The 12322-nt window shown below is 37.3% G+C and overlaps 1 protein-coding gene across 1 annotated transcript in view; it reads right to left on the minus strand.

Annotated features, from left to right (window-relative positions):
• LRP12 (LDL receptor related protein 12) overlaps positions 1 to 12322 on the minus strand; it is a 54358-nt gene that overhangs the window by 23034 nt on the left and 19002 nt on the right. The window contains exon 2 of the mRNA XM_084282306.1: positions 3176 to 3232. Within this exon, the coding sequence (XP_084138432.1) occupies positions 3176 to 3232 (57 nt within the window). The remainder of the gene's footprint in view (positions 1 to 3175; positions 3233 to 12322) is intronic.

Genomic DNA, 12322 nt, shown 5'->3' on the forward strand with positions numbered 1-12322 from the left:
AATACTGCTGAGAGGATAGATTCTGCACGTGGTTTTCTGGTGTATGTATGTAGATTTTCTTGTAGAGTTTTTTTTATTATTATTATTATTATTTATTTTTATACGTGTTTTACAAAAGGTTTCCTTACTCCCTTCTTCTTGAAACGTGTTCACCACCCTGGGTTACAGAACACAGAACATACCTATAAACCACCTACGGGATGTTGACTGGTAAACAAAAGAGAGCCAATGAAAACTTTATGGTACAGAACTCAAATTTCAAGTTGTAACAAGAAAATAATTAAGAAAGTTATCCAAAAATTCTGTAGCCAAGAGAGGTAAAGTACCTGTAGCAACAGTGAACAACATGTCAAAGAAAAAAGTCACTTCAGAAAAGCAGGGAGAGGGAGATTAGGGATTTATCTTCACAGTAATGCCAGGAGATTAGTTGAAAAGATAAAAGAATTAGCTTTCAATGTGAACCACAAGATGATAAGGCATGCATTATATTGGACATGGTAAGGACATGAATGCAGCTGGATAAATGATCTGAAGGTGTTTAAAACAGCTTAGAGTAAAAAGAGAATAATGTTATGATAAAGTCTAAACCATGAATAGGGAGGATAATTATTGCATTTGTAACTCTCGGGAGCCACTGAAAGTCTTATTTGGAGAACTACAGGGGAAGCAGGCATAGGAATCCTTGCCTCCAGGTCACGCTGAAAAACCTCTAATTTAAAATGCCCTTTGCTCTGCAACACAGGGACACAATAGATAAAAAGGAATCGTTATGAATTTACTTTATTTTATTATTGTCGTGAACAAGTTTTTTCTTCAGTACAGAAAGCCTTTCAAACGGAGGTGGGGGAATATAATTTTGCACTTGTGAAAATTATGGTGCCACATACCACAAAGACAGACCTGAAAATATTTTTCAAATTTTCAGATTTTAAAGGCATTAACACTTGTTCAGTAGTGACAGCTTATACACGAGAGACAGCATTCCATTACTGCTGTTGGTAGAAAAAGTGTGCTCATATATTAGAGGTTTACCTGCAACTTGGCAGATATAATATACAGCAGAAGCATAAATACCAAAGACCACAGAAGTCTCTGCTATTAAAACATAATTTAGTGAGGTAGGTCATGTAGCTTTACAGCAGCAGCACAACAGGAAATCTACCATCAAGACGATCATTTCATTTAAAATTCCTTCCCAGCAGCAACTGTCCAAGAAAATCTCCTGCCTGGTTTCAAAACCAAGTTAGAGTTGGAATTAGAAAGATCAAAGGCCAGCTGTCTTTGGTTCTATTTTACAGAAACTCTTTGTTTAAAATTGTTTTGCTAAATGTAAAACTGCCCAGGTATGCTTGATGAAATGTAAAATCTCCAAGTCCAAACACATTTGGGAAACCCAAATTGTTTCAAAGGAACCCAACAATTATGCAAGTACAGCCTCACCTTTTATACCTAGACTATGGACTTACATTTTCAGATGTATATACATGTGACCATAAGGGAAATGCCACTGTGTCTGCCTGCATGCTTGCTTTGTATGTTCACTAACAGAATCCCCCAGCTATCTCAAAATTCTCCAGGGTAATTTTTTTCATTTTACTCTTAAAATTTGTATCTTAACGTATGATATATTTTTATACATCCATAGATAAAAAGCCGTTTTTCAAAACCCAGTACTGCCCAAACTATTTTTTTTTTTAAACATGTTTTATTTTAAAGGAAAGCCCTCGCTGGATCTTTCTTCCAAGGACCTAAAGGTCTCTCTAGCAGCTGTTGTTATCTTGCATAGAAAGTACGTTGTGTTCTCCTCTTCTTGGCACAGCCTGTTTGTGCCTGCTGGCCAAAGGACTGAAAGCAGAGTCAAAAATTCCATTCACCTCTTGCCCAGCAGATGCTTTTCTGCCTGTATTGTGACTAATGACAGGTCTGTTGCAGTAAATCTAAGTGTGAAATGTTGTTAAAACCTATGCAGCTTTCAGTATATCTCATACAATCAATTTCAGCAACAATTGCTCCTAGAGCAGCAAGTACCCGTGCTGTTATTTGTGTGCCATAAACGTACTATATATGATTCTTGGTGCACTATTACTGTTGAAAAACATCAACATTCTTGACGATGCAGCACAAGAACGGATAGCAAAGATCCTCTGTAATTAGCCTCTTAATAGTGTTTGTGTAGCAAGCCATGGAAGGGGGAAGAAGGTTGTACACTTAACAGAGACCATCAACTGAATTATATTCATCTAAAAATTTAACTGCATACACAAATACAAACAGCAAAATATGCAACCTGTTGTCATTAAATGAGTTTGCATTTTGACTTTTATTTTAGGAGAACGGTGTCAAAATCACTTTGATTTACAAGGATTAGTGGCAGCTTTCCTATGTAAAGAATCAGGCTTATACTCTTCTATCCACTGAAGGAAGGTGGTCATCTCCTTAGTTGCTCATATTCTGAATGTCTGCATCACTTAAGTGTAAAATACGACCAATAGGTCAGCTGACACTGAGGACCAAAAAATGTACACTGGGACCACCTAACGGCTTCACAGCCATACAGACACATCACTAATACAGGTCCCACCTGTAGCTGCTGCCCAGAAGAGGCCCAAAACTGACTTACAGGAAAAGAATGAAGCAACCTTTGAGCAACGTTTGCTGCTATTATGCCCTGTACTCTCCCGGCATCTCATCAGTTTCTCAGTTTCATGAGTTCTAAAATTTTTTTCTTCTATTAAAGAAAATGTGCAGTCAAGTGTACAGTAGTTTCAGTTACTGCTTCAATCTAATCAGGTGAAACGCATAACTCCTGGATTTATATTATTTGATAGAAGCAGTGTCCAAAATTACATTTCAATAAATTTCATTTCACAAAAACTTTACTGTGGAAAGAAAATATCAATTCAACTTAAACCAACTTTTCTCTTAGTTCAATGTTTGTATGGAAAAATAATTAAGCAGTCCACTTAGAAAGGCATAATCTGTTCATGAGCATGCAGGTATCAATTTTATCTTATGAGAATTTTTCCATGTTCCAGTTGCTTCATTCCTTATTACATGCTGCAAAAGGCAGTAATAATTTTTATAGCCAAATATCTCTTCATAAGATACCAGGTGGCTTTCAATATTTACTATTTAAGTCATGCATGAAATTTAAACATTACAAAAAATGACTTACCCGTTGACACTCCTGAAATATGCACATTTTCAGAATGTTCTGCAAGAGCACCATTTCCTAAAATTAAACATAATGAATAAGCTAATTTCCAAGATAAAATTTGTAAAAATTCTTCAGATACCCTTTTACAGAACAGAAAGAACAAAACCTAAGTTATTTTAATTAATATTAAACATTACAGGGCCTGGGTTCATTTTATGATAAAAGTTAAAGAGGAAAAAACGGAGGAAAAAGTTATTACACAACAAAAATAAAAACAAGCATCACTAATGTCTTAGGAACAATTACACATATTAGAAAGTTAAGAAAGGAAAGAAATTATAGGAGCAGAGTTTTGAGAAACTTCAGACATTTTAAATGGCAGATTTTATGCTATTTTTCCACCATTTTCCTCTCAAGAAAGGTTTATTCCAATGCTCCTTCCCCATCCCTTCCTGGAGAGAAGTAAATGCTATACAAATAAAGCCAGCCATAGGAAGATATGCGTCCAATTTTTTCCTGCCTGTGGCCCATACCCCTTCACAGAAAGATGTTTCAGATACAGCCAAGAACTAACTACCGTCACAAAATCCCCATCAACGTTCTTTAAAACTGTACTTGCAAAGATGACCAACAGCAAAACCCATGTGCTCATCAGGAGTTAAAGACAACATTTGTTCCCCCAAATCTCATACTACTACATCCTTCTGCAAAGAATCTGCTAAAGCAAATACATTTACTGACAGGTGGTAGCCAGATTACAAGATGTGACAGATCAAGTTATATTTGTGCATTTTTCTCCCTCTGAACAGCTCCCATTCTCCTCTTTTACTCTGCATCTTTTCTTTTAACCTTTATTATTTTTTTAATCTTCCAGGTATTTCAGGAGAAGAGCAGCTTTCATACATAGACTGTTTTGAACACAGCCTGTGAATCTAAAAGTTTAAATACATCAACTAAACAACTTTTAACACCATGCCATAGTCTCGAAATTTTGTTCTGTTGTAGATGTTTTTTATCACTGTTGTTTTCAAACATGCAAAATCAGCTGTTCTACCAGCAGTGAAATGTGTGTGTGATAACAAGAACCAGAAACACATAAAGAAAACTCTAGCTCCTCTTATATCAAACTTAAAGATTGTTAGAGTTGACTTTGAACATACACATTTATGTAAGACTCTCAAAGCTCCTCAGCTGCAGTTGTTATAAATAAATTGCTCCTGAAATTACTCCTGTGGTTGACAGCAAACACACAAAGACACAGTTTTCACTTCCCAAAGACACAACACAATTAGAAGACTGGTGATCAAACTTGGTAGAAAAATACCAAGTCTCCTTTTTCTTCTTTTTCAACCCAAATCCCTGGGTTTTTCAAAGTGATGTTTTGTTTTGTTTTTTTTTTCCCCCGTATTTTTACATACTAATTTCACTACAGATATTTGCATACCAAATTTTTTTTTGGTCTCAATTAAAAGAAGTCAACATTGTAAAATTCCCCTCTATGTTCAAAAGGAAGAAGTACTTTAGAACAACAAAAAAAACCCTTCAAATACTGTATTAGCGAGCAACTATTTTCCAATAATTTTTTTTTTCGAAACTAAAATACACCTGTAAGTTTTAGAAAGCTATTCTCCAAATACTTTCTCCCTTTTGTATATAAATTAACGTGCCAAGGAATGTTTCTCACTCTGACGTCATGTCTTCATAATACTTAGCTCTAAACTTACAAAATAAACACCAGCTTTGGTATAAAGTAATTTTACTTGTAACTGATTCCATAGAAGCATACTTCTGATCATTTTTTTTCCTATTACATCAATTAATATTAAGAAAAATATTGCCCTTATCTCAAGACCTTTAGTTTTAACTTAAAAACCTCTTATATTTCAAGTTACAGCAATTATTCACCAGTTCTGTATTTTCTAAAAGGACTTACTAATACGTACAAAATGGATATACAAAAGATCCTGAGAAAAAATAAACTATCAGTAATAACCAGAAGCATATTAAAATGGGAACTCACGCTCAAATCCTGTACACATTCGCTTAGAATTGGAAGAATAACAAAAGCAACTTATGTCAATATGCAAAATGGAGCACTTCAATATTTTCCTTTGAAATATGCTTTATGATAAAACAGCGTAACTTGACAGTGATGTCACATTTATTTTCAAGCTAGCTGCAGTGATTAGTCAGAAGCAATAATGTGTGATGATAAATTCAACTCCAATCCAAGCACTGTAATACTAAAAGTTCTTTTTTCATTCCCAATAATCTTTCATGAAATGAAAGATGAACCTTAGAAACTTCCCAAATTATTATTTTCTTCCTCTTTTATTGGAAACTGTCATTGAAATACTGTGTGGAGATACCCTTGCTAACTGCTGGCAACTCTGTAACATTTTTAGGCAATGACCCTTCTAAGATCTCAACAATTATGTCCCAGTTCCATATAGACTGAGTGCACTAGAATATTGATATATCAGATAATAGAGCAGTAATTTTCACTAAGATATGGTAACATAATTATCTTTGAAAATCCTTTTAGTCTATTTAATACAGCAGAGTTCGAGCATATAAAAATCTTCTTGTCGCCAATAAGCTTTTGTATTTCTTCACGTTTTAAAGAAATATTCAGTCCCTCTTCATTCCCATTTGAGCCTGAAGATTGAAATTGAAGCAGCTGCTATTAACAAAACTTGATAAAAGTTTGTCCACACCAGCTACAAGAGCTGGTAAAAGATGTGTGACAAGCTCAGTGCTGGAAGAAAGACACAAAGAAGCTCAGGCACTAGTTCAGTCTGCCTGCAAGAAATCAAATTGCTTTTCAAAACCTGACATTTTTCATCACTTTTTTGTCTGTTGTTGATTCCTTAAAAAAAAAAAAAAATCACTTGTGTAATCTGTACTTTTTTTCTTTTAATAAATATGATGAAAGGACAAGAGCTTTTTAATGCCGTTGCAGTGCTGTTAAACAAATGCAAGACAAATTTAGTCCTGCACATTAAGATATGGGCAGCAACCACATTTAAGTTAAAAAAAAAATAAAAATCATCAAACTAACAAGGCTCAAGATTAAACAGAAGCACCCCACATGGTTTTTAATTTTCCTTTGTTTGCTTGATTTTAAATCAAAATAAAATCTTTGCAGCGTATGAGATGCATTAAACCACAAGTAAAAGGCTGAACAAATGCACAGAAAGCACTTCCAAGGGCTTTCTAGACAAGTGCACACGTGCTTGTTGTTATCACTGCTGATGATAGCTCTAAAGATCCCTTGACTGCAATCAAAAATCAGCCAGTTAGTTATTAAATGAGTTAAGACTGTTTACAGGGTACATTTACAGAATGGAAAAGGTTTCAATTTCAGAGGTAAATTTCTGTCTCAACTAACTCTAAAAATCCCTTACATGTCCACAATATGGTTATGGCCTAAGTATGGATTGACTACTGATTCTCATGGACTCCTCCTGAAAATTCTATTTCATTTTCAAAGCACAAAACCCCATCCCTGTGACCTCAGTTTCTCTCTATCCCACTCCAATGCCCTGAGCTGAGATGCTGCCTTGTCTTCCCAGCAGGCAGAAACACAACAAGGAGCTCCAACAACACAGGAATTAATTCCTTCTGATTTCTCTCACACTTGACTGGCCACAGAAAGCAGGCAAGACAACACGAGGTTTACCTGCACGTTTTTCAGCCCTTGGGGCATCTCTCCCCTGTTGGTCTATATGAAACCATGCTGCATGCATCCTCTCCACCACTCACACCCACAAAAAAAAAAATTAATCCAATACCCTTACAATGTCACTTCCTAAAAACCTGGTCAAATAACCATGAGCCCTTTACTCCGATATGGAGAGGAAAGCAAAACTAGATGGAAGATAACAGCCAGCCTTGGACAGTATTTGACTCATTAGTGTCACCTGAATTTCATCAGAGACAGGGAAGTAAATATAGGCTGGAGGGTGGGGCTGGGAATTTATCCAACCAAACTGCAGAGGGCAACAAAGGGGAAAAACTTTGAAAAAAGCAATGCTTTAACACCTGAAAAGCATGCTATGGTTGGAAAAAAAATAGCTACAGGGTTCCATCTATTTGATAGCCACACAGTAGATGCGGTGCTCAGATTACACGGAGCCTATCCATAATGCAGCAGCCTTCATCTTACAAGGTCAGACCCCTACGAGCCTCCTGCCCGATGGCATGCTTGGTACATCTCTCTCAAAATGGAAATATCAGGTTCAAATGGTTGACTGCAGATAATTTCACAGCATAAAACGAAGCCTGCAGTACTGAAATGAACTTCACTAAGTTTTACTCTAACGCCTGCAGTTTTCAAGGAGAGCCAAACAGCCCCAGCCCCCAGTAACAACGACCCTCTTAGTCAAAACTTTCAGATTAAACGAGAGAAGCTTCTGCATTCTAGATAAACAAACTCATAGGCTTCAGACAAAGAGTATCAAGTTTATTTTTTTATTTTTTATCAAGTTACTGCCCTATTTGAGATAGCAAATAATCACTCTTAATTTAAAACCTTGTCTTAATTTGACTAAAACTACTAATATGAATGCACACAATTGATAAGTGTTGTGGAAGTGCACCCTAAAAACCTGCTGTGTGTGAATTTGTCCACTGTGGTTGTAAAACTTAATTCTAAAAACTCAGTTTGGAACAGGAACATGGATCTTGGGACTGAATTAAATCCCAACTATGTTCTAGAGAGAAATTACCTTGAATGTTGAAATGAAAAATGGGGAAAAAAATCCATAGTGGAAACAACCACACTGAAGTTACCTTTGCTGTTTCTGTTAAACCAGGTAGTTGCTGTCCACAAAAAACATCATGCAATCATATCTGTCTTGACACTAAATTCTCCTAGGTCAAGATTAAGCCACTTCCATTTGCTTTTACAGCCCTATTACAACCCCTATAATTAGAATTGCATAAAATGAGGAACTGCTGTAACCACATGGCTATGAAGAGAGAGCGTTTTTCTAAACCACCTGAAGTTAAAGAACCATGTGGTGTATAATGAGTGCTACACAAGCAGGCTGGACTGAGTTATTTCTCTTGCACTACAATTACCAGGGACAACATATCATACCCGCTTCCTGTAGGTCAGGTGCTTCCAAATACCTTTCATTATGGTACGCGTTCAACTTGCTTTAACTTAGACAGTACATGATTAAACTTCCTTTCTTCATCCTGCTTCCAGAATTCGTGTCCCTCTTGTATCTTAGAAAGAATAAACTCGGCCTGGTTATCCTGACTTTCCAGATGAGGTTACCTTGCACCAACCTTCACCAAAATTTACATCTAACTGGCAAAGCATGGACAATGCCAACAAAATATGCAACTTACAATACACTTCCATAAACAAACTATTGGTGCCTTACACTAAAAAGCCCTGTAGCAAGGGTCCTATAACTCCCTGGTCCAAAAACGACAATATCCTTCCAGATCTAGTTCTGGGAGCTAGAAACAGCCACGATGTCTCTATTATTCCAGCATGCTTCTTCAGAGCATGAGCACTTTCTGCAAGCACCCTGTGTGCTAATCACAGGCAGCTGCCATCCCACTCCCCACTTCCTGCCAGTACCTAAGCAGGGTTTTGCAGAACTAAGCTCTGGCAGAAAATGCTGACAGCGGGCTGAACCAGAGCAGTGCTGCTCTGCTGAGCCTTTGGGAGAGCAGTGCAAAGGCTACCTGCGTGGCTCACACGACCAGGAGCACAGCTATGGTTAAGTGGGATGAAGTGAGATGTTGTGTCTCACAGCAGAGCACGGGGGAGACCAGCAGAAAAGCCTACTACTACTCTCCTCCAGATAAAACATTTGTTCAGTATGTCACCAAACCCATAATATTCGATTATTTATATATCCATATATGTCACATGCAGTTAATACACAGAAATTAGGCAGGATCCTCCTCGATCTTTTGGCTCACCTTTTACAATCCCTTATCTCCTGAGCACTCTGCACTTATATTTCTTAAGCTAGTGTACATTTAGAATTAACGCATGAGGTGCCGGGATTTAATCCTGTAACAACAGCAAAGAGCTCCATATCCACAGGCATATGGCCGAAATGCTGCCAAACTCTCCTGTGATTCTGGAGGAGTAGCACACGCTGAATTGAGATTATGCAATTGAGAAAACATTTTCTGTAATCTAAAACGAATGTGAGGATATAAAATGGACTGAAGATGTTATATTTCACCCTTTAAAATCTATAATTGTCTCAAAATATTCTGATTTCCCTTGTTCTTTTTCTTCTGTCTATGCAAAACATGTTCTCTTACCACTGTAAAACTGTGTGTGAGAAATTCAGAATTTGTCTGCCGAAGAAGACAGGAACAGAGCTACATCTGAAACTTCAACACCATAAGGAACTGAAAGCTGAACAAATAGAGAGAGGAAAAAAGTACACTCTAAGCGTTCGAAACTTACCCTCCCAGAACAGTTCATGAAATAAACAGTATTATTGCTACAGGGAATGCTTCAAATTAAGGTGCGGCTGAGCTCAGAGTACACAGTCCACTGAAGCCCGGCAGCGTTCATTGTGTCCCTGCGTTCATAACAAGGTGAAGCAGCAGTGTCATTCCCACATTCCTACAGAAGCCAGTCACCGCCTGCACAGGTGACACCACCGTACTATTTCCTGCCTTGTGATGACCAAGCTTGCAACCACAGCATCCTTCTCATTAGGGGTGGAATGATGTTGGGGCATTGATACGTATTTGGATTAACTGCTCAAGGTCAGATTAGTGATCTCCAGTCACTTCCTATCCTCATGTCTTTGTAACTGCTCTTTACATAGTGCTTTGCATCTCTGAAGTTTTTGTCACGTACACAGCTGCAGCTTACTTCCTTGAAAAAAGGGCATTTCTGCACAAGTTTATATGTTTAATGACAAAAGACAATTAAAAAAGCATCAAGAGAAACGACAAGACCTACTTTTAGGCATTAACTGATTAATAATCTCCAGTTTATCTGAATAATTTTTGCAAGAATTATTGATTTTATTATTTTTAATGAACAGTTTGGTGTTAATTAGTCACGTGCAGTTCTTTAACATATTTCCTTAGGGATAAGTACTGGATTCACAGGAATTTCAGCTGGTCGTTTGTAAAATGCCATTAAACTGTGCAGTAAGATGTTAATTAGCCTTCCAGGTAAGGGAAGGATTAAACATCCCTTTGTTTTAATATGAAATTACACATGTAATATGACAGAAGCATTAAGACAAAGCCTTAGTGCTGCACAGACATCAGCTGAAATCTTCTACTAAAAGCAAGCTGAGCAGGGTGACAAGATTTATTCCATATGCCTGTAACAGAAGAACATCTGCTACAAAGAAGATACAGTAAATATATCCAAAATTTCAAACAGTGCAAGTGAATGTTCTTCTGAAATGAGAAAGTGTTGTATACTCCAATAGTGTAATTAATTTCTTTAATTAAGGAAAGAATAAAAATGACTAGCAGATGAAACTATATTGAAATAGTGTCTTATTTAAATGTATTTATGACACAAAAGCACAAAATAAGCACATAAAAATTTCACTGTAAAAACAAAAGATAAAGCACCGCATTTGTTTACAATAATGCTGCTATTTTATGATGCATCTTTTTTATTTTAGGCTACGATGCTGCTTATTTAAAAAAATAAGACAAGAACTGGATAATCAATTCTGCAATGGAGTTGCTGTATGTAGGACTTCGATTTTATATATATGCTTTTTACAGCATCTGCTATCTGGATTCCTATTAGAGGACACTAACCTGGACGACACACTCCTACTGGTTATGGGTCTCTGGGCCATACTTTCCAAAGAAAGCCCTTCAGAAATGTGTATGATGTGTACATCAAATATTCAGTATAGCTTGTTTTGCTCCACAAATCTGCTTCTGCGAGGTCATAGGACTTGTGAATGCAGTCACCCTTCAAACTACCCAACACCAGAAGCGTCCTCTTTGCTCACAGCAGCTTCAGCTCTGTCAGTGAGGCTCCATCTCAAAGCCACGCATCATCTTCAGATTCTCCCTGGTCTTTCAGTATGAACAGCACAAGTTCTTTTTTGGACTCATTAAACACAGCACACACTCCTGACTAATATTACACCAGTTGTGAATGCTGTCGCAAGACTCAAAATAAAATAAAGCATTTATAAAATTCCATATAAACCATAGTAAGAGATCTGTAATCCTTTACCACTATTACCTTTTGTTGCCAGCCAGATGATGCTGGAGCTTCCAAATACAGCCCCCAGCACCACTGGGCTGCATCAAGGAACCATCTGGAAGATGCTGTAGTCTACAAAGCGAGCTCACACGTTCCTACTCTAAAGGTAAGGCCTCTCTGCCACTTTCTACTCTTCTTTCTTTCTTCTACTGGAAGCCACAGCTCTCTGCTGCTGCCAATCAAAGATACAAAGCAAGCAGCAGTTCTGCACTTGGCTGTTTTAATGCAGCACAAGCCTAATCTCCGGGTGTACCAGCAGGAGAGACTTGCACAAGAGGCAGAACAGGAAACACTGTTGAAAGAGATCTCTGCACACCAAATTACCAAGATAACCCGAGGTTCCTTTATACCAGGCCCCAAAAGAGAAGCTAGAGTAGTAACTATAGCAACTCCAATTTAATGCCGCAGGTGGGAAAAGAAAAAAACATTTGGTACTTTTTACATAATATTATGTACAAAAGCACCTGTGAATTCCACAATACATTTTTAATTGAGTACACACAATTAAAACACACAACTTTAAGTCAAGTTGTTTTAGTTATTAATTTAAGAGGACATTTGTATTCAAGTTTCAGCAAAAACAATTAAAACTCATCAGCTGTAGTTAGAAAAGGTGGGGACAGAAGAGAGGCAGATTTTTTATTTGTATTTATTTAATTCTCACTCAAAAATGCCACAAACTATTTATAGTCAGCTCTAATATACTTGGCAGCAAGTAGTGGAAATTGGAAATCTAGCAGAGACGCTGGCTCAGCTTCAGCAAGATTCCTGATTTTAAGCACATAAGTAGTTCTACTCACGTCAAACCCCACACTTCTGCTCAGCCAGGTACGCAGTTGGATACTTGACTGACACCACAGCCTGTGAGTTTTACTTGCCCTCGGGTGGTAATCTAGGGCAGCATTTTGCATTAGCCAAATGGG

The sequence above is a fragment of the Netta rufina genome, assembly GCF_964035555.1.
Source record: "Netta rufina genome assembly, chromosome: 2".
Taxonomy (NCBI): Eukaryota; Metazoa; Chordata; class Aves; order Anseriformes; family Anatidae; genus Netta; species Netta rufina.